This window comes from Mustela nivalis (assembly GCF_964662115.1).
Source record: "Mustela nivalis genome assembly, chromosome: 7".
NCBI lineage: Eukaryota > Metazoa > Chordata > Mammalia > Carnivora > Mustelidae > Mustela > Mustela nivalis.
The window spans coordinates 29,323,145-29,351,114 of record NC_139026.1 but is presented as its reverse complement, the minus strand read 5'-3'; the positions used below and the strand labels follow the sequence as shown (position 1 = coordinate 29,351,114).

Below are 27,970 nucleotides of genomic sequence, written 5' to 3'. Positions count from 1 at the left end.
ATAAATACAAAAAATAAATATAGTATATGAAAAATAGCACAACAAATCAATAGAGGAAGGATGATTATAGTTGAGAAAACTGGCTCACCATATGACATACAAAAATGGACAGTAGATAGATTACAAAACCTAAATGTTATGTTAAAACTAGGAAGTTATAAACTATAAGGTAAATAAGAATATCTTTGTCACATGGGGTCAAGAAAGACATCTTAACAAGAGCCGCAAAAGCAAAGCCATAAGGTAAAAAATAACAACACCAAATTTTTAAAAAACCTGAGGCATCTGATGACATAAAAATTAACAATTTGTTTAACAATGGACACCACAAAGTTAATAATCTGATCATGGAAAAGGAAACGGATTGTGCGGTCTAAAACTGAAAAAGTAGGTTTTTCTTACACAGCTACAAATCACTGTGAAAGATAGTGATCCCAAGAAAAAAAATTATGGAAGACCAGCAATATGGAGAGGTTTACAGAAACATTAGTAATTAGACCAGATTAAAGCAAAATGCCACTTGACACCTATTAGATTCTGAAAATGAGAAAGCTCAATGATGCCAGCCTTCTTTATAGCAGTACTGTTTATAATGGTGAGGAAAAAACAAAACAAAACAAAACAAAGCCACAGCTCCAAATCCCCTAATGTGTATCAACGGCGGAAAAGGCACATAAGTCATGGTAATTACATTCACTGGAATCCTATACAGCAGTGAAAATAAATGAAATACAACTATGTACAACATATGTTTGTACAAATTCAGAATCCAAATGTATGACTCTCAGGATTTTAATTTCTTTTTAAAGATTTTATTTATTTATTTGAGAGAGAGAGAAAGCACACGTGAGCAGTGAGGAGGGGCTAAGGAAGAGAGAGAATTTCAGGCAAACTCCCCACTTAGTGCAGAGCCTTACGTGGGGCTCGATCCCAGGACTCTGAGATCATGACCTGCGCAAAAGGCCAAAGCTAAATCTACTGAGCCAGCCAGGTACCCCACAGGATTTTAAGTAAAAAAAGCAGTTTATGGAGAAATACACTCAGTATGATTTCATTTCTATAAAGCTTAAAACCATCTAAAACTAAGTAACATCTAGTTATAGGTTAAAATGTTATAGTATATGAAAAAATGAAAGCAAGGGAATAATTAACTAGATTGGTGATTACTTCTGAAGGAGGTTACTTCAGAATTCAAGAAGACCAAAGGAAAAAAATTAAAAATAAAACCACATCATCACCAAATACTTATAAAGACTGTGCATATAAATTAATTAACAAAGGGCAACAAAGGTAGGAGAACTCTGTATCAAATGAATGGTACCAGCAATGAGTATACAAGAACCTCAAAGAAGAAACTGTTGACTGGGCACTTAGGGAGAAAACCTTTTCTATGGAGGAAGCATAGGAAGGGCTTAAGATGGATCCCTAAAAACAAAGGTTTAGGAAACAAACCGGAGACAGAGATGAGGTGAAGAGCATTCCTGAGCACAGAGGCAGAATGCTGACATGACCCTTTTGGAGAGGGCAGCAATAAGACAGGTTGGCAAGGGGCAAGCTGGGAAGGGTGAAGGAACTGGGGAAGACACAGAGAAGCTGGGGCCTGCAATGCGGTTTAGCAAGGTGAATCTGACAGAGGCCTGCAGAGCACCAAGAAGGACGTCGGGTAACAGCGAGAACACGGCTACAGCTGTCCAGGACTGTGCTGATAAGGGCTGAGCCCAGGGAAAGAGGAGCAGAATGATTTTTTTAAAAAATTACTTTTATTAACATATAATGTATTATAAGCCCCAGGGGTACAGGTCTGTGAATCATCAGGTTTACACATTTCACAGCACTCGCCATAGCACATACCTTTCCCAACGTCCATCACCCAGCCACCCTCTCCCTACACCCCCACCCCCCAGCAACCCTCAGTTTGTTTTGTGAGATTAAGAGTCTCATAAGGTTTGTCTCCCTCCTGATCCCATCTTGTTTCATTTTTTCCTTCCCTGCCCCCCACAACCTCCCACCCTGCCTCTCAAATTCCTCACATCAGAGAGATCATATGATAGTTGTCTTTCTCTGATTGACTTACTTCACTCAGCACAGTACCCTCTAGTTCCATCCACGTCATTGCAAATGGCAAGATTTCATTTCTTTTCTTTTTTTTTTTAAGATTTTATTTATTTATTTGACAGACAGAGATCACAAGTAGGCAGAGAGGCAGGCAGAGAGAGAGGGGGAAGTAGGCTCCCTGCTCAGCAGAGTCCAATGTGAGGCTTGATCTCAGGACCCTGGGATCATGACCTGAGCTGAAGGCAGAGGCTTTAACCCACTGAGCCACCCAGGTGCCCCAAGATTTCATTTCTTTTAATGGCTGAGAAGATGTGGTATATAAATATATGTGTGTGTGTGTGTGTGTGTGTGTGTGTGTGTGTGTGTATGTGTGTATACACACACAGAGTAGCAGAATAATTTTAAAAACACTTATCATGTTTGATGGGTATAGCTAGAGTTCTGGAAACAATAAGAGACTTTTATAATTATCCAGCCACTTGTGTTAGAGGTACGTGCCCAGGAGTGTCTGTGTCCCAGGAAAGGAGTTAGCACCATGCAGGATGAGGACCAGGGCCTATCAGCACCTCTGTTTCTTCCTGGCTGCTCCAGATAACAGAAAACACAGCCTCCTCCTATCAGCTCTGAGTCCACAGGGTAGGCCACAATAAGAAACCTGAGGATGAAACACCTCCCTTCCAATCTTAGCCTAGCTGGCCAGAGAGTGCCTGCAGATATTTTATTCTCTTTTATCTACTGCCACCTAGTGTAGACATGAAATCACTTACCTATGAAAAATACAATCTGGTTTTACCCTCTGAAATTGGAACTGCTCAGAAAATCTAAATCCCGTGGAAACAGCATCTCTCACAGAGCAATTCGTAAACTTCTCCAAGTTGGAAAACTCTTGATGTGACTAACAAGTTGCTGCCACATACGTTAAATGGAGCAGAACATTCTTACTGAGTAAAACTCTACAGTCTTCTCCAAAAGAGAATGTGTGTGTGTGTGTGTGTGTGTGTGTGTGTGTGTGTGTGTGTTGCGGCGGTGGCGGGCAGGGAGATGCTTCTGGTAAGGCTCTTCACCGGCTAACCTCCAGGAATATCAACAGTCCATCCTAGCTCTTTGTCCTTATTAAGGGAAAGAACCACATCATAACTACACTCGCCTTGACGTGGAGTAGACTGCCGTCTGAGGGGCTGAGTTCTCTCTATCACGGACCGTGTCATTGAGGGGTTTGTGCAGGACAGAAACCTGGGGCAGCATCCCAGCATCCCATTCTGAGGCCCTGTGTACCGCCACAATGAGGAGTCCACAAGCACAAGGACTGCTACTGACAAAATTCAGAAGGACAGGAATATGCCTATCTTGTTCTTTGTTGCATACTCCAAAGCTAGTACAACATCTAGCACATCCGTACTTACTGCTAACACAGCAGCATTTAATTTTGATTATTTTCAAGCATTACCTCAAAATGGTTAAAAGCACAAAATGGAACCAGAGTGTTTGGGTTGAAATGCAAGCACTGCCATTTACTAACTTTAAGTTTTAACTTACATGTGCCTCAATTTCTCAAGGAACAAAAACAGTACTTCATAGAGCTTTAAAGGAAGATTTAATGACAACTTATATAGGCTAATTAGAGTAACTCTGTATGTACTTAATATTGCTATTATTACTAATATTGTTATGTAATCTCTGAAGAACATTTATTGAGGCCCGAAACAACATAAACATATGCCATGATTAGAAATAAAATACAAGATTTGTAGAGAAGTGATCATTTTTTATCCAAAATTATGCTTCTAACCTTAAGAAAAGGTTGAGATAAAAACCCAATCTCAGACCTGAAGACTTAAATTGGTCATTTTTCAACAATGGATCATGGCCAGACTGTCACAAATTATTATTTATATTAAAACCTGGATGGTTTAGTCATTAAGTGTCTGCCTTCGGCTTAGGTCATGATCCCTGGGTCCTGGGATTGAGCTCTGCGTCAGGGTCCCTGCTCAGCGGGAAGCCTGCTTCTCCCTCTCCCTCTGCCCCTGCTTGTGTTCCCTCTCTTGCTGTGTCTCCCTCTGTCAAATAAATAAATAAAATCTTTAACGAATAAATAAATAACTATAAATAAAAATAAATATTAAAAGAAAAAACAAAAGATGGAGTGGCCGAGCCAGAAGTGCCACAACAAAGATCTGCAAGTCAGACCAGTGGGAAGCACATGGGGGGGACCTGTCCCGCGCAGCTGGAGCTAGGACTGCATGCTGCGCGCTTTCTTTCACGTGGCCTTCTCTCTCTCGTTCATTCTAAAAGCAACCTGCTATCACCCTCTCTATCCATGTAGTAATTAGTAATTTACACATTTCCTCAGCTGGAACCCAGGTCTAAGACTCCACCTTCAAACAAGCAAAGCACAGAAGCTGGCAAATGGGTCACTTTCGTAAAGGGTCTCTGTCACCCAGAAGGCTGGGATTATGCCACTCAAATGAGCTTCACAGAAAACACACAAAAATATAAACCACAGGAATTCTCTGTTGCTTCAAACTCAGAAACAGAAGACTCATGGTTACTATAAAAAGAGCCAATTAGGGAAATTAACTAAATCATTCAGGAGCCATTTTTTCCTACATCTTTCAATAATACCTTTTTATACGTTTTTATCATGAATTCTGACCTCAAAAAGTTTTTTTCTAATTTCAAATATTTCCAGAGTAGCCTATCATATATAAACTGACCTTGCCTAAATCTTTGAGGGGAGGAAAATCAATCCCGCACATTTAGCAGTTCAAGGTCAAATATACTGATCATAAATGGACACAGCAGTATGACATCTATTCTGATTCATCTCCTTCCATCCTAGGGGATATTGTCAAATTAATGGTTTTTTGGTTCTAGGAGGGATCCTTGAACATTAACTTGAAGCCTTCAAAAAAATTTGATATTTACCATTTATTTCTAATATTAAAGATATCCTCTGTCCAGAAAACTTTACACCCTTGCTTACTATAAGAACTTTTCAAGAAAAAAGAAAAAAAAAAAAGGCAAACGGTTGTTCACATGCAGCATCCTATCACTTTTCTGGTATTTTATATCACGTGGTCTGTGGATGTTTTACAAATATACGTCACTCTGTGTACTTAATTGAAGCAGCCGTGAGTGCTTGATAGATCATTTAAACGAGGTGCACAGAGGCGGACATTCTTAAGGCCACAAACATAATTCAGTCATACTGCTCGACATTCTGTACAGTATAACTGAATTCTAATTCCAGGAGGAAAGGTTGGTTTTTAATAGATTTTTCAAGTGTACATGTGAAAATTATGGTTGAGAGTGACTTTGCATGACTGGGGTCATCTTGACCCAGCCAAGTAAAGTAGCCCAGCCACTTTTACTGCTTTCTGGCTGCTGTCAGAGCTGAGCTTCTCAGACAACTTGTTGACATTTTCAACAAAGTCCAGCACTCTTAAGTGGGCTGGGGCTGACAGCAAATCACAGAGAAAATAACTTGGGTGTCTACTGCAGGGGTGGTGTGGTGTCATGGAAATATCACTCAATTAGGAGCCAGGAGACCTGGGCTCAGCCTGCAGCTCTACCCCCCACGACTCTGGAAAGGTGGCTGACTGGCTGACTGGGCAGCATAGACACTGAGGACCAAGCCCAGCCAAGCCCCAGAAATGCTAGAGTAAAAAATACCACGAGTCAATAACCAGCTGGGGTAAAACAAGAAAAGGGAACTTCAAATATATTTTACATATACATTATGTGAACACATGTGATCCCAGGGAATCCACAAATACATACACCATTGTAGAAACTGAAACAAAAATGTGATGAACCACAAATTATATTACATTATTTCTTTCAAAGAAATAAAAAAAAAATACAATAATCATCAATAATCATGATGATACAGTAACAAGCAGTAAAGACATGGTAAATAATCTGTTTAGAAGAACTGGAAGATGGTCAGAAGACGGAAGGACAAAAATTATAACCAAGAAAAAACTAGAATAGAAATCCCCAAATGAGGCTAAACAAAATCTAGAAAATAATCCAAAAAACTCAAAAAAGTTTCAAAAACGTAAATGTACACACACACACACACGCACACTGTGACTAACCAAAACCAAAATCAAAGCGTGGACTGGGGGGCAGGCATGGGGACCATGGAAAGAAGTATGGACCCACTACATAAACAGTGTGTGGGGTGACTGCGTTTCCACTCAGGAGTAAGTGTTAAGAACTCAAAACAGCTACTCTCAAAGCAAAGCAAGGCTCTGTTGATGATGGAAAAACAATTCAGATAAATAGGTAATAGTGATTTCCAATATCAGCTCTTGGGAGGAGAAAGAGGCTTAAGAATAATTATGCAAAATGGGAAGAAACAGACAAATACTAGCCAAGTATCCAGCAAAGATGAATTCTGACTCTGAAGAGAGTAGAACATTTAAATCTATAGGACCTAAGGGAACTTGTCAACAATGACCTACAGCTAAAGAGATAATTGCATATTTGAAAATACATGTAGACAAAGTAGGCAAATAGTAAAATGATTCTCAGTGATTAGGCTTAATGCCTAAATTCTCTTCTTTTTACTGTCCACAACATTTTTTTCTCCTATGGTCATAAAGAGGCTGTAAGATACCTATTCCAGGAACTGTTATAAAAACTCTTGCCTTTCATCCCCATTCTCGTGATAGCCATCACAGATGCTCCCTAAACACATGAAGAGTATGAGCTAATTCAAGCTACACGGTCAACTCTGGCCTTAGGTTCGATTTCTCATTTCCTATTACAAAATTTTTTGTGTCACTGACACAACTTTTAAGCTTTATTTCTAGACCTTCAAGCCGTGAATCTGAGGCTTCAACAGAATTACACACTATAATTACTTATAGTTTTGCTGTATTATTGAAAATAAGTGTTTCTCAAAGACCTGCTGTTTTAAGACATAACTAAGTTTTATATAGTAAAGTATAATTTCAAGCATCTAGTTGACCAGTTGCCCCAAAATGTACACTTGCAAACAGGCAGATGACTGGGGTGCAAAGTACTCACTTCAATGGTCTCAATTTTCCCTTCGTGGGGATGTGGTGTCCTTGGGTATATATCGGCAAGATGAGGTGACGCATCAAAATGTAACCTTTTGAGATTTCTTTTTATCATATCCTTACAATTCAAGTCATCAAAATTAGTCCTCCATAATAAGACCTATAAAAAATTAATACATTGGCACTTAAAATTGACTTGCACATAAAACCAACAGAACTAATTAAAAAAAAAAGTTTACATGATTGTTCCTCAGACTAGGAAGGTTAAAATATACATTTCAACTATGCTACTAGTTCCCACTACTACTTTTCTAAGGGTGAGAGAGATTTAGCACTTTCAATTGCCTTTGTGTCCAATTTAGAATTTATGTTAAGAAAGTAACGTATTCCTTTAAAATACTCTCATGTTTTCAAAGTTCAAAATCATGTTCTTGGCAGTCCACCTCACTCAGTCCATCTGCCTATGGATGACTTTGGACACTTCCTCAAAAATGCAGATTTGCTACATGAACAATTTATATTTATCATCCTCAAGGGGCTTAACATTTGAAAAAAAGACCTAGAGATAAAAGGTGAGGCAAGAGTTCAAGTGGAAGTGCCACACCCGCACTGGGACCTCAGGAAATCCCACATATAATTAAGTGTCAAGAAGAGCACAAGAAATAACCACTATTTGAGTTCCAGAAAGTGTCAGAACCGGTACTAGTTCAGCAATGAGACAGCAGACTTCCTGGCATTAAAGTAAAATATAAACTCAGTGATAATCATCTTAACACCTACAAAGGAGCTGGTTCTAAGAATCCTAGCCAACGTGTTGGATCCCTTTACCCTCACCAAATCAGAGAAGGAGCTGAAAGATTTACAAACCTGTGCGTCTGCACCTCCTGAGCTAAACAGCTCTCCACCTTTTGAAAATGAAACAGTAAAGACGGGTCCCTAGGAAATAAATGGAGATTTGAAAAAAAAAAAGCACTTGGTATTGTTTTCTCATAGCCAGAAAGACTGTATGAATTTTTCATCCTAATCTATGTAGACGATGTATGCAGTAAGTCTGATAGAACGTATCCAGTTAGTGCCAACTAATGTAGGCGGAGTAAAGATAATCAAGGAACCAACCCAATTATATTAAAACACATACCAATGATACTAGATTAAAAAGGCAATACTAATACAACTATGAAAATACACTTTCTTTCCATTTAAAGAAAAGCTTCTAAACGTGTAAGTGAATAAGAATGTCTGTTAAGATTTTCTGGTTTTGGACTCTTTGTTCATCAGATCACTAGCAGAAACCGAAGGACAAGTGTGTAAGGTAATCTGGACAAAGGCCATTTCCTGACCACAAAGGGCTTCGCAGAGCTCTCCCCTCACGCGGGAACAGGGAGTCACTGAGAGTTTTGCCATCAGGCGGGAGACAGGCAGAGAGCTGTGACTGTGGAACACTGGGATCACGACTGTCAGAATGATGAATTCGGGCAAGAATTAACGTTTGGAGCCCATTGAGAAATGAATGCAGTTATCGAGGTGAGAGGTAGTGAGAACCTGAAATTAAGCAATGACTGTGGAGTTGGGCAAGTCACAAGATGCATGGCCTTTAGGTCAATTTTTCCATCAAGAGTAACTCTTTCTCATCTCAAATATATTACTAGATGGTTTGTTCTTAATGTCCTTAATTGGTGTAAGCAACATTGGGGGGGGGGGAATCATTTTGTATTTTTCAAGTAGATCATCACACAGACTTGGGTTATTATAGCCTCTTAAGCATCTTCACTCTAGACTGAAAATTTTCATCTTTGTGTACATTGTTTTCCTCCTAAAATATATTTTTCCTATTATTCTGAATTATTATTACCCTATATTATTCCACGAATATTTTAACCCTTGACCACTTTTATTGGTTGTTTATTCAGCCTGAATCCATGGATATACATGTATCTGAACTAGTTAGTGTCTATTCCTGCTTTGCTCTAACACAGCTGCAGAACAAATGATAAAGCAAAGCAGGAAGCCAGACAGGATATGTGAAGGCAGAAAAGAACCCCTTCTCCCCTAGACCACAAAGCCTATTCTATTTATGGAGATAAACAGATCACACTTGGTTAAAAGGAAGTACCTAGTACATCTTAAAACAAAACAAAACAAAAAACAACAACAAAAAAAGAGGATGCAGGATGTATTCTAAAAAATTTAAAGAAGTTTGAATATTTACCCAGAAAGAAGGAATAGTTTACACTTAAAAGCTGTTTTTGTTTAGTGCATTGTATGCTGGGTGTGTTTGTGTGTGTGTGTGTGTGACATTGAACAGGCTCAATAAATAACAAGCCTCTCCCTCACTGGGTTCTAAGTCCATTAAAAATTAACACATAGGAATGTCATCTTTCTTGCTGCTGAAGGCTTATAAAGAAAAAATGTGGGCTTTATCTGTGGGCAAATGGGCTGAAGAACTGAATCCCAGAATGAGTCACATTTGAGTACCCTGTCACAGGCAAGACTGAACAAAGGCAGGCATGCCCACAAGAAATACCAGAGAAAAACACTAAGGACAGGCTCCTAACAGAAGGCACTGGGCTCTCCTTGTTGACTTTCTCCTTCTAAACTCACCAATCAGATTAATGAAAAGGAATGAGTGAGAGGGTATGCAAGGCGAAGTGGCAGAGCTGTGGACAGCCTCCACATGAGGGGAAAGATCAGAAGTCAGGAAAATGCTTCTCCATCGCCATCGGACCAGGCAAATCTACGTTACATACTGAGGAAGCCAGCAGGGGAGGATTAATTTCAGGGCTACTGAAAGATACACATTGATTTTGATAAGAATTACAATAAGTAATATTTCTAAGAGTTGCTTCCAGAGGATAAAAACAAGGACCTGAAAGCAAACATTCTATGTGAGTCATAATGGTAACGTGTGCTATACCTGGAAAGATCAAAAAGATATATAATAAACTGGGCCAACGCCTTAAAATATATGTTATTTAAAAAGCACAAATCTTAGTGTTAATACCGTATGTCCTTGAAGGGTGTACATGAGCCTTCCTTCTAAGAGATCCAGAATCTTGAGAGTACCGTCTGAAGAGGCCGTGATGAGGTAGTGGCCCGAAGGATGGAATGATACACAGTTAACTCCACCACTGTGAACTAATTCATGGGAAAGAAAAGCAACAAGTTCAGAGAACAATTTCTAATTCTAGAGATGTCTCTTTGCTCTGTTAGCAATATTAGCTTGGAAACAATAATCCGTTAAAGCCAATGTCTCCACGATACCAAAATTCCACATAGGTCACTAAAACAAGTAAGTAGCTTATGATCATAGATTCAACTTCCAGCAATGAGACTGAATAGCTTTAAAACTGGAAGTATGTCATGGAAGGATAAGCTAGTTAACCATAACTATGAAGTCTTCAGACACATTACCAATATAATATAACCAAAAATGGATTGTAACGAGCTCACATATGGCATACAATCTAGCCTTAAATGAAATTTCATAACCGATTAGTGACTTGAGGCTTGGGTATGAAGAGTGTGGCAGTCTATTTGCAGAAGTGCAGTCTTGCTAGCTTCTCCGAGAATTCATTCCTGGACACCATCTTTCCAACAGGAGGCAGCATGACACAGCCATGAGAAGGCTGTTCTTCCTCGTACTTTATAAACTGATAACCCTAAGCTAGTTCTAGCAATTATTTTAGCAAGTTACTTATGCTCCTTAAGCTTCGATTTACTGATCTATAAAATGGGGGCAATAATAACAGTAACAATAATAATAATAATAATAATAATAATAATAATGTGTCCCAGGGTTGTTGTAAGGATTTAGCACAGTATTATACTTATTTTAAAAGGGAAATGTGAATTTAATATAAATCCAGTATCAACCAAGAAATCAACTCATTTCTCTTCTAGTTGCAATACATAGGCACAGGAAGACGCCATTTCCCACCACTTATAACACCTATTTGTGCTCACAGAACTTCTGATTCGGAATTCAGAATTAGTTTCTATCTCTCCTATTATGCAGAGAACCAACCTGTGAACATCTCACTACAGCTTCTTTTTTAGCGGCCCTGGCATCACTTTTGAGGCCCCTCCCCACCCCTCTCCACTCTGACACCCGTCCCAGCTTCCCACCATGCTGCTGATGGAACTAACTGCTGTCCAGTCCATTCAAAGGCAGCCCCCTGCCTCCCTTGAAGAAGGGAGAAGCATGGGCTGCGGCTTAACGGTTTCCTGGAAGGGGCCAGGCGTCAACTGGATTTTGTTGTCATGGAAATTGTTACCTTGATAATGCTGAAGCAACTTGTTTACTCTTATATCCCAGATTTTCACGGTATGATCAGAACCTGCTGATGCTATGCATGTACCACTAGGGTTAAAATCCACAAAATTTGCAAACCTAGGAGGAAAGAATAAGGTAGCCTAATATTCTGATTTCTTTCCCTTCATTTCTTTATTTGAATTTTAATAATGAAATGTCGCCTTAGCAAACCAACCCATATAAATGCACAAAGGGAATGGACTTACCCTACAGAATCTGAGAAGTTATTAACACACTGCTTATTGGTGGTATCCCAAATTTTAATAGTTTTATCTTCACTGCATGATACAATTAGCCTTCCATCAGGTGAAAATCTGGAAAGCACAAGAAAGAAGACTGCCTTTGTGAAAGGCTGCTGACAGTCACTCACATGCCCTACCCCCCCCGACACACACACGTCAGGCTGGACATATTAAATACCAGAGACCACAGTTACCACACCATGTAGCAAGGTCATATTCTACAACCATCTTTCTAACTACAAATAAGCAGGACAAATGACAATAGCAGACCATATCAAAATACACTATACAGACCAACCAACTTTCTTTTTTCCTTTTATTAGTTGATTTAAATGATTTAGTTTTATGGCACTTGTTCTAGGTCTTTGATTCAACTCTTCACTCCTCCCAAGCCAAATACCTTATTTTAACAAAAAGCATTCATTATTTCTTTCTTCCACTTTTGTCATTTTCTGGTACCATCCCTATGACCCACAGGAGCCTTTACTATTCATCCCACTAACCTGTAGTGAAGCTTTCTGGAAGAAAAGGATTGGCATGTTGAGGATTAAAATTAAATGATACCACCAACAGAAGAATCACCTCCCTAAGCCTATAACTTCCTGGACTTTGGGAGGCTGGAAATCTCCAGTGGATAGCTTATTTATACAGAACTGAAGATGCTCATTCATGGACACACCTATCATCCACATGACCCACTCAAAAACAAATGAGACAATTCTCAGACATCTCATCTGCTGCTTTTATGCACTCTCCTCCCTTAAGAACCTTCTGAGGTTATTCTTTTTCCCCTAAGTGGTAGGGGGAAAAACAGAAGAAAAGATGACCAAGAAAAAAAAAAAATTAGACTATTAGGAAACTATGAATAGTATTTTTATTATTAATACTTTAGCAATAACGAAAACAAAACAAAGAAAAAAAGAATTAGGTCATAGACTGATGATGTTTCAATTTTCTTTGTACTTTCCCTCTATGCCCAGATGACTGTAAAGGTCATTAATTAAGGGTGTGGGTTGTAACTGAAGAGCTTCTTGTTGATGTTGTTGTTCTCTCTCACTCTCTTCTCTCCTCCCTCCCTGTTCTTAAGACTGACCTAAAAATAAGTCTTCCTCACAGAAACTTTGAATCTGTCATTTATGGACTTACCATATTTTTAAAAAGGGCATAGAAGCATAATTCAGTTCTATGTGAAATAATCTTTTAAAATTCTGGAAAGTGGGGCACCTGGGTAGTTCAGTGGACTAAGTATCTGCCTTTGGCTCAGGTCAGGATCTGAGGGTCCTGGGATTGGGCCCTGCATCGGGCTCCTTGTTCGGTGGGGAGCCTGATTCTCCGTCTGCCTGCTGCTCCCTCTGCTCATGCTCTCTCTCTCTCTCCCTGACAAATAAATAAAGAACATCTTAAGAATAAAATAAAATTCTGGAAAGTAACCTTGCAAGGAAATGCCTTCCATGCTGGGTAGTTCAGCTTGATTTGATTTGATTTTTTTATTTTTTAAAGATTTGATCTATTTACTTGAGACGGAGAAAGAGAGAAAGCACACACACAGAGGGAGGAAAAGCAGACTCCCCACTGAGCAGGGAGCCTGATGCAGGGCTCAAACCCAAGACCATGAGATTGTGACCTGAGCCAAAGGCAGATGCTTAACCACTGAGCCATGCAGGCACCACATGATTTTATGATAATATAATATTTTATTAATCTTTTCTTCCAGAAAATATGTCAGGAAGATTCACATATGAAAGGCAGTATTATAGAAATACTTCAAACAGATATGTATTTTACGCAGATCCCGGGGAAGGAACACCTACTCAGTATCCTCATAGAAATAAATTTTGCATAATACTGCAACTAATATAAGGAATCAATTGTTTCTTAATAACTTATGTTTTAAAAATCACTTACTATGAATATTTTTAAAAGTATTTCTAAGAGATTACTTGATTCATACATTTTAAGAAAGCAATGATTAAAGAATGGCTAATGGAATGACCAGATTAAAAATAAAGTCTAAAAACACTCACCCTTTGACATTACCTGCCAAATACCACCACTTCCATTATCGTCATTATCCTGCCTACATTATTGAGCACATATGTCTTAGAATGTTTCCTAACACATTACCTATGGCAACGCATTTAATCCTCAAAATAATCTACAGAGCAGGTGCTACTGGTATCCTCAATTTACAGGTGAGAATGCCGGGCCCCATAAAGGATCAGGAAACTGCCAGAGACACACAGACAGGAAGGTCTGACCAGGCAGTCTGGCTCCACAGCCAAACCTCTCAGCCACTCTGCTGAAGTCCCTGAAAGGAAACTTTCTTCAACCAGCTAAATGATTTATAGCACAGTTCAATGTGGCTTCTGGGTAATCACACAAAGTTCTAGGGTGAAGGGAAACCATGAGGTAGGGTTCTGAGGAGGCTATGTGACTGAGCTATGACTGGCAGGCTAGCCACCAGACTATCCTTTAATAAAAACTTGTCTGTGCTGCTAGACACTGTCAGTGTCCTTGGGGAGTTTATGGGGAAAATATTCATCCTTTCGTTCAAATATTTATTGCGCACCTGCCAAAACCTGGGCATTGTCCTGGGTAATGGGGATTAAGTGGTGAAGGAGACTGGTAAGATCCTGGCCCTCATGAGGTTTTTCATTCTAGGAAGGGCACACAAATAATAGCATTTTAGATAGTGCTAAGAAAACAGTCTGTAACAAAAAGGTGCCAATTTGTAGGTAGAAGTTAGAATGGAGCAAAGGGACTTTAAAGAAATTCACTAGTAAGTTAAAGAAGGGATCTTGGCTGGCTAGAAATTCATCCTGAGCCAGAGGACCTAGAGCCTGGGAGAATTTCCAGGTGCTAAAGAAACGAAGGGGATGAGAAGTCAGATAAGCCAAGAGTGAAGGGCAGCGGGGGCGGGGAGCGAGGGGTTCTACCCCCAGCTCAACACAACCAGAGAGGACTCAGGGTTGAAGCTGTCCCCTTCCTCTGGATACCACATTATAATCCCGACATATGTTCTCAAAAATGTTGTTGTTGTTTGCCTTGGGAGGGGTTAAAAGTGAGGACAGTGGTTTGTATCTTCTTTTCTTCCCTTTCATTTTAAATTAGTCACATCGAAAAGAGGATAGCCCCAATAAAACAGGCTTCTCTTTGCCCTGACTTTGGGGCAAAGGATCGTTCTTTCCTTTATCAGGACTTAAACAACATCTAACTGGGTTATTAATTTTAAGAATGTTAAAAGTATATAAAATTTCTACTGAAATATCAACAGATTTCAACCTAATTTAGCACCATTTAACTACCTTTTAAAACCTAGAAGGGGGGGGTGGCTGCTCAGTGGGGAGTGTGCTTCTCCCTCTGCTTCTGCCCCTCCCCCTGCTCTCTCTCAAATAAATAAAATCTTTAAATAAAAATAAACAATTTGGGGGTGAAGTCTTTTGGGTTTCACATTAAGTATTATGTCATCTGCGAAGAGAGTTTGACTTCTTTGCCAATCTGAGTACCTTTTATTTCTTTGTGTTGTCTGATTACTGTTGCTAGGACTTCTAGTGCTATGTTGAACAACTGTGCCGAGAGTGGGCATCCTTGTTGTGCTCCTGATCTCAGTGGGAAGGCTCTCAGCTTTTCCCCACTGAGAATGATATTCGCTGTGGGTTTTCATAGATGGATTTTATGAAGTTGAGGAATGTTCCCTCTAGCCCTATACTCTGAAGAGTTTTAATCAGGAAAGGAATACTACTCAGACATCAGATAGGACAAATACCCAACTTCTGCATCAATATGGATGGGACTGGAGGAGATTGTGCTGAGTGAAGTGGTCAAGCAGAGAAAGTCAATTATCATATGTTTTCACTCACTTGTAGAGCATAATGAAGAACATGGAGGACATTAGGAGAAGGAAAGGAAAAGTGAATAGGAGGAAATTAGAGGGGGATCAACCATGAGAGGCTGTGGACTCTGAGAAACAAACTGAGGGTTTTAGAGGGGAGGGGGGCACTGGGGGATGGGTTAGCCTGGTGGTGGGTATTAAAGAGGGCATGGAGCACAGGGTGTTGTACATAAACAATGAATCTTGAAACACTACATCAAAAACTAATGATGTATTTTATGGTGAATAACATAATAAAAATATAAATAAATAAATAAAACCTCTAGAGTGTGTCACTGACATGGACATTAATTAGTAGTGACTACTGGATTAGCACACATGAATTATCTATAAGGTACCTGGGAAATTAACTGAACTAAAATTACTTCAACATAGTGATACTCATTTGAGAGAATCAGAAAATTACTGGACTTCTTTCTAGAAAAACTGGTTCACAGGTCCTTGAGAATAGCCCAATAATATCACAGAAGTTCTTTAACTTGGAATCTATGGATTTCCTAAAACTGTATGTAGAATTATATTATTATATGCATAGCCATAGAGTTATTAACTCATTAGAGAGCCAAAGGGGTTCATGAATCATGAGAAGTTTCAGTGTTTCTAAGAAATCAAAATTTTCCTTTGGAAATTTCTTATCGTTGGAATGAATACTCTATAAAATGACCATTCCAGCCCTCAGGGCTCTGACACCAGAGTAGGCACTGTTCCATGTCCCTTAAGAAACAAATAATCAGTAATTGGTACTCTGAAGTCAGCAACTATTCAATAGGAGAGGGAAGCAGTAAAAAGTAGTGGAAATAAGACTGCCCTGTCAGTACATGGTCCTGGATTCTAGGGCCAATTTTGCAACTGCCCAGCTCTGTAACCTTGTGAAATTCAAAACCACACTGGCCACTGTTTTCTATTTGTATAATGAGGGAGTTTGGATTGTATTCAGACCTAAACTTTCATAGACTCATTAAAAAATATATATATTGGCAGTCTCAGAGTTTGCTTTGGTGGGATTTTGTGTTTGCATACTGAAGGTGAAGTTCAAGGAAATAAGCAAAACATCTGTGTGTGTGCGGTGTGTGTGTTTTTTTTTTTAAGTGCTGGTCAGCATCAGAAGAGAACACATCTGTTAATGACAGGAACAGGATTTATTCCTACAGCTGCTGAGAGACAAAAAGCAGATGAAAGAGATGTAAAAAGATATAACTATGCCATGGAACATGCTAATTACTCGTTGGGTCATTTACCGCTTATATGCCCAGACTTCTCTCCGGGGATCCCCACCCATAAATACAACTGCCTACTGGGCGTCTCCTCTTGGATATCCTGAAGGTTCCTCCAACTCTGAACTTGTCCAAATCTGAACTCATCATCTACCTCCCCAAACTGCTCCTTCTCAGTATTCCTTAAAAGGAATACTGAGAAGCCTAGGAGTCATGTTTTGTGCCTCTTTCTCCTCCTCCACACCCCCCCACTCCAATCCATTATCAGGCCTGTCACTTCAAACCATTCTCCGCAGGCAATAAAAGTGATCTTTAAACACTGAATTAAATTCCTCTGATTAAAATGCTTTGATGATTTTGCACTTCCCTTGAGGAAAAGCCTGGCATCCTTCCCACTGCTTACCAGGTCCTCCAGAGTCTCCCCTCCTGTCTCGCCATCATCCTGCGTACTCTTCCTGACACGTGTGTTTCTCCTCTCAGGTCCCTGCCCCTGTCTCAGGAAGTGTCTTCACGTGCTATTCCCTGTGCCTCAAATGCTGCCCCCTACTCTTTACCAAGTTTAAAAAACCTAAGAGGATTTTACTTGTCCTGTAAGCCTCCTGCTCAGCATCACTTCCTCAGGAAGTCTTCGAGACCACCCCTGCGCTCGCAGCTTAGTTCCTCAATGTGGGTCCTTAGAGCAGCTCAGAGTCGCACTTAGGTCACACTTGTAACCAAACATTCTGTCGTCTTCCCCAACAAATGTAAACACCAAGAAGATAGAAACCACGTCTGTCTTGTTCATTGTTACACTTCCAGACACAGTAGATGGCACTGAGTAGGTCTAGGTAAATATTTCAGGCATTTAAAAGACTTTTTTTTTTTTAAAGAAAATTGGGTCCAATTTAAAATATTTTAACCAATGAAAGCTGATGCTTAAAATCTTTGCAATTTGTTGCACAGCATGAATATACCCAATGACACTTAACTTTATATTTTAAAATAGTTAAAACGGTAAGCTCTATAATATATGTATCTTACCACTGTGAAGGAAAAAACCTCTGTAGTTCAGGTGGTCAAAGATCACTTGTAACACTACCAACAAGTGAAAATTAAAGGTAGATTTTTTTCCCCCTAAAAAGTAATGCTGTAAAAGTGATAATGTTGGAAACATCTCAAAAGGCTATGTTTATTTATTTTTTTAAATAAATGTTTGTTTATTTATTTGACAGAGATAACAAGGAGGCAGAGAGAGAGAAAGGAGGAGGCAGGCTCCCCGCTGAGAAGAGAGCCCGATGTGAAGCTCGATCCCAGGCCCCTGGGATCATGACCTGAACCGAAGGCAGCAGCTTAACCCACTGAGCCACCCAGGTGCCCCGGCTATGTTTATTTTTAATGGAGGATACCATAGAAAAGCATACAGAATGCTAGAGTACACATGATTTTAAGAATATAGGGCTACAGGAGTGCCTGGGTGGCTCAGTGGGTTAAAGCCTCTGCCTTCTGCTCAGGTCATGATCCCAGCTTCCTGGGATCAAGCCCCACATCGGGCTCTCTGCTCAACGGGGAGCCTGCTTCCCCCTCTCTCTGCCTGCATCTCTGCCTACTTGTGATCTCTGTCTGTCAAATAAATAAATAAAATCTTAAAAAAAAAAAGGGGGTACAATAAGTTTTACCTATTAGAAAAATTCTTTGCCACTGGAAAGAGAAAATATTTCTCATATTTTAAATATAGATATAGATATCAAATGATAAATGTTTTCTTCAATACTCATTAAAGAAAAACTGAATGTTAAAAAAATGGGAAATACAGTAAGTAAAAATAGTCTATCGTCCCATCACTCAAAATCACACTTAACATTGTATGTATGATAGCTACTTGATCTTTTATATTATAATGAATTCTGAGTTTTGCTCTCCCTCCCTCACATAAATATTTTCATGTCATTACTTATATATAGTCCCCTTTTAATGGCTATACAATAGTTTAAGTTTATTTAACTAGATTTTTGGGGAAAAATTCATTCTTTCCGACTTCTCACGATTATAAATTATACTGAAAGCAGTATCTTGGAATACAAAGCTTTTTCTTTTGCACATAAAAGAGTATTTACATAGAATATATTTCCAATTGTGAAGTCATTGCAACAAAGATACCTGATAGATTTTGCAAACTGATTTCTAAAAAGACTATACTAATTTATATTTTAAGAGCATGAATATATTTCCCAATAGAGAGAGTACCTTAAAAATATTTCTGTGAATTAAAATGTATGATTATAAACAGCAGCCACTTCAAAGAACGTAGCAAGGTATTCATCACTTCTTACATGAATAGGTACCATCTCTATGCCACACAGAGGCTCTAAGAACAAAATTATGGTAAGTACCAAGCATAGACAGACACAGAATTTTAATTACTTAAGTCCATGCCATACATTAAAACGAATATACTTAGGAGAAAAACTCTGCTGACCCTCTATATTTGTTTACATATACTTCTTACATATTAGGAGGAAAAGCAGTATCTTTGGACCATTTTTAATGTTTAGCTGTTTAATTCATCTACAAATTTTGTACATGATGGTATACAATAAAGATCCCACTTTATATTCTTCCAAACAGAAATCCAATTATAACTATAGATTAAATAGTCCATCCACTTCCCCAGTTATGGAAACACCATCTAAGGCATATATCTGCCTGCTTCTAGACTTTCTATGACTTATTTACCTAATAGCGTACCATTATCACATATTTTAATTTGTATAATTTTATACTGTGTTCTGACAGCAGGTTGGACAAGTTTCTTCTCATTTTTTTCTTAGCTATTCTTACACATATAACTCATCCATATGAATTTTGAAATTGGCTTGGTAGGCTCCACTAAATTCATTTGGCAGAACTTCTAGACAGAGGGAGTAATGGTTATCAGACTTATTCTCCTATAAACAAACCTACAACTGGGCAAAATATATGAAGTAACTATTTTTAGGCACCAGTGAAGATTCACGGCGTTGTGAATCTTGCAAGAGAAGGAATATGAGATGGGATGAGATCTATCCCACATACGTACCTACAAGCATTTTCCAAACCATGGCATGAGAACATAGGGTCCAAGGAGACCATCCAGTCTGACTGAGCAGAGGAAACAGAAATCAGAATTCAGAACTGGACTAAAGGGCTAGAATTTTGGAGGCGTGTGAGAGAGGAGCTACAAAGAGCAGAAACCCTCCAAAAATCTGCCTCCAACCCCCCTTGAGTCTAGTCAAATACAAAGCTGCTTATGCTCTGACAAGGCTTGACAGCGAGCAACCACTGGAGACTAAGAGCTGAACAGAGATGCCAGATGTTACACAGTACTCAAAGATGTTCAAGTTCTGGGCAGACCTTGCTAAATGCTTCAGGCATTTGGTTGAGGCCCTAGAAAGGCCACTAGTACTACAGCCCAAATGTAAATGCTACTCTAGATATACCCTAAAAGAGCCCAAATCCAAGCCTCAAGAGAATCTAGCTGAACCAGCAGAAAGCTAACTGCTTACAAGAACAAAACTCATCACTTTCTAGAGATGACAGAGTAATCTCAAACACTTTTCAGTGTTTGGGCACACAATTAAAAATAAAAAATTACAAGACCTACAAAGCGGCAGAGAATCTTGACCCAAACGGCATAGACATTGGAATTAGCAGATCGCATGCCAGGGAGCCTCTGCCTCTCCGCGGACTTGAACCAACCACACTGCTGCACCTGAGAGGTAACCCTGTCACCAGAGAGGAGGTGTCCAGTAATGGCAGGAGGCAAGAGTGGTCAGTGTGTCTCCTGCCTGGCCTTGGGAAGCGGGTCGAGGACCCAACCAGCTGATCATGTAGCTTCCTGGACTGGTGTGTGCATGTGGCCGAGATGACCCATCACACGGTCCGAACCCAAGAAAACTATTCATCAAGATAATTTTTCAACAAACTTCCTTGCTTTAGTTCCAGGACACTTCAAGCCCTTATCCTGACTTTGTCAGCTAAGGAAGAAGGCCTTGACGGAAGCAGGCAAATATTCTAGTCCCTTTGAAAATAAGTAAAGTGGCATGTGGCTTGTGTTTCGACTCTCCTCCAGTTTATTATGCATGACTCAGTGCCTCAGAACATTCTCACCTCTGACTAAAAAGTGAAATAGAACTTTTGGTCCTTCAGAGCTTTGGAATAAAGTTCTGGACTGGGCTGACCCTAGCAAGGCTAAGTTCTCACAGAAAGCTGCATAAACACTGCAGAGGCTGGGCTTGAATGGTCAGTTGGGCCCTCTCAACGTTCCTCTAATCTAACTACAATAGCATGAACCAAGAAAAAAAACATAATAAATGCATGAGAAAGAATCTCTAAGTATGCTGTAAGCACATAAATGGAAAGTTGCCCAAAAGATGATATCCTTATTCATTAAATTTAACCAAATTATTTATCAAAGAACATTCTTCCAGAGAGGCCTCTACAGAGTTTCCCATGAACCACTCATGCCAAACAGTTAGAAAACAATGGGTAACATAAGACAACTGTTAATCAAGATAAAGAGTCATATTGATATGAATACATTAATAGTAGGGGATCTTAATATAACATTCTCAGTAACAGACAGATCATCTAAGCAGAAAATCAATAAAGAAACAAGAGCACTGAATGACACATTGGACCATATGGACCTCATAGATAAATACAGAACATTCCACCCAAAAACAGAATACTCATTCTTCTCGAGCGCACATGGAACTTTCTACAGAATAGACCACAAACTCTGTCACAAATCAGGGCTCAACCGATACCAAAAGACTGAGATTATTCCCTGCATATTCTCATATCACAATGCTTTGAAACTGAAGCTCAACCACAAGAAAAAGTTCAGAAGGAATTCAAACACCTGGAAGCTAAAGACCACCTTGCTTAGGAATGCTGGGATCAACCAGGAAATCAAAGAATTTAAATAATTCATGGAAACCAATGAGAATGAAGACACTTCGGTCCAAAACCTATGGGATACAGCAAAGGCAGTCCTAAGGTAGAAATACATAGCCATCCAAGCCTCCCTCAAAAGAACTGAAAAGTCCAGAATATACCAGCTCTCTTTACACCTTAAAGAACTGGAGGGTCAACAACAAATTAAGCCAATTCAACATACAAGAAGGGAAATAATCAAGATTAGAGCAGAGATCAATGAGATAGAAACCAGAGATACAGTAGAAAACATCAATGAAACTAGAAGCTGGTTTTTTGAAAGAATCAATAAGATCAATAAACCATTGGCCAGGTGGCGCCTGGGTGGCTCAGTGGGTTAAGCCGCTGCCTTCGGCTCAGGTCATGATCTCAGAGTCCTGGGATTGAGCCCCGAGTCGGGCTCTCTGCTCAGCAGGGAGCCTGCTTCCTCCTCTCTCTCTGCCTGCCTCTCTGCCTGCTTGTGATCTCTCTCTGTCAAATAAATAAATAAAATCTTTAAAAAAAAAAAAATAAACCATTGGCCAAACTAATCCAAAAGAAAAGAGAGAAGACCCAAATTAATAAAATTATGAATGAAAAGGGAGAGATCACAACTACCACCAAGGAAATAGAAATAGTCATCAGAAATTATTATCAACAGTCATATGCCAGTAAGTTAAGCAACCTAGATGAAATGGATGCATTCCTGGAAAACTATAAAGTCCCAAAACTGAACCAGAAAGAAACTGACCACCTGAATAGACCGATACCTAGTAATGAGATTGAAGTAGTGATCAAAAACCTCCCAAAAAACAAGAGCCTAGGACCTGATGGATTCCCTGGGGAATTCTACCAAACTTTCAAAGAAGAAATAACACCTATTCTCCTGAAGCTGTTTCAAAAAATTCAAGCAGAAGGAAAACTTCCAGACTCTTTTTTGAAGCCAGCATTACCCTGAACCCCAAACCAGGCAAAGAACCCACTAAAAAGGAGAATTTCAGACCAATATCTCTGATGAATATGGATGCTAAGATTCTCAACAAGATCCTAGCTAATAGGATCCAACAGTATATTAAAAAGATTATCCACCATGACCAGGTAGGATTTATCCCGGGGATGCAAGGGTGGTTCAACATTCGCAAGTCAATCAATGTGACAGAACAAATCAATAAGAGAAGAGAGAAGAACCACATCATTCTCTCAATTAATGCAGAAAAAGCATTTGACAAAATCCAGCATCCGTTCCTGATTAAAATGCTTCAAAGTATAGGGATAGAGGGAACATTCCTGAACTTCATAAAATCTATCTATGAAAAATCCACAGCGAATGGGAAAAAGCTGACAGCCTTCCCTTTGAGATCAGAAATATGACAAGGATGCCCACTCTCACCACTCTTATTCAACATAGTATTAGAAGTCCTAGCACCAGCAATCAGACAACAAAAAGAAATAAAAGGTATTCAAATTGGCAGTGAAGAAGTCAAATTCTCTCTCTTTGCAGATGACATGATACTTTATATGGAAAACCCAAAAGACTCCACCCCAAACTACTAGAACTCATTCAGCAATTCAGTAATGTGTCAGGATGCAAAATCAATGTACAGAAATCAGTTGCTTTCTTATACTCTAACAATGAAAACACAGAATGGGAAATTAGAGAATTGATTCCATTTACTATACCACCAAGAACCATAAGATACCTGGGAATAAACCTAACCAAAGAGGTAAAGGATCTGTACTGAATGAACTACAGAAAACTCATAAAAGAAACTGAAGAAGACACAAAAAGATGGAAGACCATTCCATGCTCATGGAACAGAAGAATAAACATTGTTAAAATGTCTATACTGCCTAGATCAATCTATACTTTCAATGCCATTCTGATCAAAATTCCACTGGCATTTTTCAAAGAGCTGGATCAAACAATCCTAAAATTTGTATGGAATCCAAAGAGACCCTGAATTGCTAAGGAAATGTTGAAAAAGAAAAACAAAACTGGGGGCATCATATTGCCTGACTTCAAGCTTTACTACAAAGCTATGATCACCAAGACAGCATGGTACTGGCATAAAAACAGACACACAGGCCAGTGGAACACAGTAGAGAGCCCAGATATGGACCCTCAACTCTATGGTCAAATAATCTTCGACAAAGCAGGAAAAAATATACAGTGGAAAAAAGACAGTCTCTTCCAATAAATGGTGCTGGGAAAACTGGACAGCTATGTATAGAAGAATGAAATTCAACCATTCTCTTATACCAAAGATAAACTCGAAATGGATAAAAGACTTCAATGTGAGGCAGCAATCCATCAGAATCCGAGAGAAGAACATAGGCAGTAATCTCTTCAACATCAGCCACAGCAACTTCTTTCAAGAAAGGCTGTCTCCAAAGGCAAAGGAAACAAAAGTGAAAATGAATTTTTGGGACTTCATCAAGATCAAAAGCTTCTGCACAGCAAAGGAAACAGTCAACAAAACAAAGAGGCAACCCACGAAACGGGAGAAGATATTTGCAAATGACAATACGAACAAAGGGCTGATACCCAAGATCTATAAAGAACTCCTCAAACTCAACACACACAAAACAGATAATCATGTCCAAAAATGGGCAGAAGACATGAACAGACACTTCTCCAATGAAGACATATGAATGGCTATCAGACACATGAAAAAATGTTCATCATCACTAGCCATCAAGGAGATTCAAATCAAAACCACATAGAGATACCACCTTACACCAGTTAGAATGGCCAAAATCAACAAGACAATAAACAACTGTTGGAGAGGATGTGGAGAAAGGAGAACCCTCTTACACTGTTTGTGGGAATGTAAGTTGGTGCAGCCACTTTGGAAAACAGTATGGAGATTCCTCAAACAACTAAAAATAGAGCTACCCTATGACCTGCAATGGCACTAGTAGGCATTCACTCCAAAGATACTGATGTAGTGAAAAGAAGGGCCATCTGTAATCCAATGTTCATAGCAGCAATGGCCACAGTTGCCAACGGTGGAAAGAACCAAGATGCCCTTCAACAGACGAATGGATAAAGAAGATATGGTCCATATCTCCAATGGAGTATTATGCCTCCATCAGAAAGGATGAATACCTAACCTTTATATCAACATGGATGGGACTGGAAGAGATTCTGCTGAGTGAAATAAGTCAAGCAGAGAGAGTCAATTACCATATGGTTTCGCTTATTTGTGGAGCATAAGGAATAACACAGAGGACACAGGGAGATGGATAGGAGAAGGGAGTTGGGGGAAATTGGAGGGGGAGACGAACCATGAGAGACTGTGGGCTCTGAAAAACAATCTGAGGGTTTTGAAGGGGTGCAGGTGGGAAGTTGGGGGAGCCTGGTGGTGGGTATTATGGAGGGCATGTATTGCATGGAGCACTGGGTGCGGTGCATATACAATGAATTCTGGAACACTGAAAAGAGAAATTCAAAAAAATAAATTAAAAAGAAAACTCCAGGTAAAAAAAGAAAACAACAAATCCACCTCAGAACAAGGTAGACAAGGTGAGAATAAGGCATTCTATAAAAGAGCAGGTGAGCTCAATACAAAATTATCAATCTGAACAGGGATTGGGAAAAAAATGGGAAAAAAAAAAGTGAAGTCCCATACACATTCTCCATCACAACATGCATGTATAGTCCTCTTTTATTTGATATTAAAAATACACAGAAATGACTCTTCCTTGAAGAAGCCCATGAAAACTCCCACCTAAGCTGCCTGCACACCCCTCACTGATTCATTCAACCTACATTTTTACACACCTCCTCTGAGCCTTCTCCACTCCATACTAACATGGCGGTGCTTCTCATACTGTGTAAGACTCCATCTCCAACACTCATCTCTGCCCCCTGCCCCTCCCCCACCACTGCCTTCCCGCCTTCAGGCAAGGTCACCTGAGCAGAGATGCCTTGTCACTGGGATGTAAGAGCACCCTGCAACCCCAGCACTCTCTATCTGGTTATCCTAGAGAATTTTTCTGCAGAGCACGTATCACTAACATATTTTTTTAATTGTCTACCTCCCTTTGGTAGAAGGAACTCTACAAGACTGGGTATTTTGGTTTGCTTTCTATGGTAGCTACAGAATTTAGAACAGTGCTTGTCAAGGGAATACAACAGGAATAAAATACTTGTAATTCAAAGTCCGACAGGGAAGAGAGGCTGAAGCAGACAGATCTTCTCAAAGGGACAATGCGGTGGCATAAAGGGCTTCAGATAAGCTGGGCTTGGGAGAGTCAGAAACCTCTCCTGCGCGGGGAGATGCAGAACAGGACTGTGAAGGGAGCGTGGATTTAGGGGGCATTGTAGACAGGGCAGGCAGCATGTGGAAAAGGCATAGAACATAACAGAACATCGCACATGGGACCTCTGCATAGAGTCAAGAAGGGGATGGTGACACGGACAAAAGACAAGGTTGTAACAGGAAGGCAGAGCAGACGCGCCAGGGCAAGGAATCGCTGAGTGGTTTTAACCTGAGGAGCCGTCACCAGGGTCTCCATGGAGACTGCAGAGCTGGTGGGGGTGGAGTGGGGAAGGAAGGTAAATCTGTGGAGACGATACCTCACCGGGTGCCACAATAACTCCCACTTTCCCAAAACGCTGTTCCACTATCACATCTTATAAAAAGTGCCTTTAAAAAATAAAGTGAGAATTTCTAAGGCTGGTTTCTCACACGCACATACATGCCCACATGCAAACACATGCTCATAAAACCAGGTATGACCCTTTCCAGAAACCGCAGAGGTAATTAGACAGCAATGTTCTCTCTCTCCAGCTCACAGTCTAATGCCCCAAGTCAGCTCTTTGCCCACACTGTCCTTCAGCAGCCGCAGGTTTAAATAAGCCTAAGGGGCTCTAGGCTGGTTCTGTCAGAAGGGTATGTGACTCTTGATCTCAGGGTCATAAATTCAAGCCCCACTTGGGGTGTAGGGATTACTAAAACAAATAAATAAACTTAAGGAAAAAAAGAAGGAAAGAAAAAGGAAATCAGCCTGACATAGAAATCCCAAGGCAAGGGCCTGCCGTTCTAACAAGACTCACTAACTCTGGCAGGCAGGAGATGCCCTGTTCTAGGCGGCAAGCCTGAGCTCAATACCCTCCGCTGGGACCGGAGATTAGGCCATGCCAGCATGGTACATCACATGAGGGACTGCGGGGGAGCACTGGTTCCTCGGGGAAAACTTGGCACCGTCTCCAGAAAACAGAACAGATGCTAGGCAGACAGACAAGGAGGGGTTCAACCATCACCTCCTCCTCTCTAACTGATGAGGGAGAATGTTTTTCGGGGCTCTTCCCCAATGCCTAAGTCTCTCCCTAACCAGTGCTGTCCAGCTGGAGGAATGGCAGGCTTCTGGCATCACTCAGCCCTGCACAGTCTCTCTCATCCCCACAACAGTCTATTTGAGATGCCCCATTACCCTCACCTCCCACTGGGCTGAGAGCGTAGACTGACTTGCTGAAGAGTAATGATGCGGCACAGGGAGGCCTATGAGTCTTGGCCTGGCTCATGCCAACGCTCTAAAGCAAGCGTGCTGTGGGATGTAAGACCAATTAGCTGAGAGTTCCGGAAAGATCAGGCTTCCTCCCCATTCCAAGCTCTCTAGTATCTCCGAGTCACCGGGAGGATGAAGTCCAAAGTCTTTTTCATGACATCCATGACAATGAGCCTTCCCCAGCTCTCCCCCGTCCTCCCCACTTGTCATTTCACTCCTCACACCTGGCAACAGCTGAATAATTCATGTTCCCAGAGCACAAAACCTTTCCCCAGGCCACAGGGCGTCCTCTGGCCAATTTCCACTGTGAATGGCTTGCCACCCTTCCCCATCTGACAAGACGCTGCTGCCTCTTCTCCTGCGTCCGTCGGTGCTGGGCCTGAAAAGCCTCCCCGGCTTCTCCTCGTGCAGGTCTAGTGCAGTGCCCGCCCCACTGCCCACTCCCTTATCACCTGTGCATCACCTTCCCACAGGATACATTAAGTTTATAATTTTTATAAGTATAATTTGTATCCATTTTTCCCATTGAACTATAGAATATAAAAGCTCCCTGAGGCCCAGACTGTGGATCTCTACCTACCTAACACGCAGCATAGATGTGCGGTGCATAGCAGGGCTATGCTCATTAAAGGAATATTCTGAAAACCAGATTTTTACATTATTGGTGGCCTTTCAACATTTCCTAAGTGCTTCTGTCTTGTATTAGCAATAACTTTTCTTCTGCATGTATATTATACTAGAGGACTCAGGACAAGGGCAAGGAATAATACCTCCTAGAA

General features: G+C 40.3%; 1 protein-coding gene across 5 annotated transcripts in view; it reads right to left on the bottom strand.

Moving 5' to 3' along the window:
• The window catches only part of POC1B (POC1 centriolar protein B), a 99,472-nt gene that overhangs the window by 41,632 nt on the left and 29,870 nt on the right, over positions 1-27,970 (bottom strand). For all 5 annotated transcript variants that reach the window (XM_082739493.1, XM_082739490.1, XM_082739492.1 and 2 more), the window contains 5 exons: positions 11,604-11,711; positions 11,360-11,475; positions 10,087-10,220; positions 7,953-8,021; positions 7,093-7,245 (listed from right to left, as the gene is read on the bottom strand). In XM_082739493.1, the coding sequence (XP_082595619.1) occupies positions 7,093-7,245; positions 7,953-8,021; positions 10,087-10,220; positions 11,360-11,475; positions 11,604-11,711 (580 nt within the window). The remainder of the gene's footprint in view (positions 1-7,092; positions 7,246-7,952; positions 8,022-10,086; positions 10,221-11,359; positions 11,476-11,603; positions 11,712-27,970) is intronic.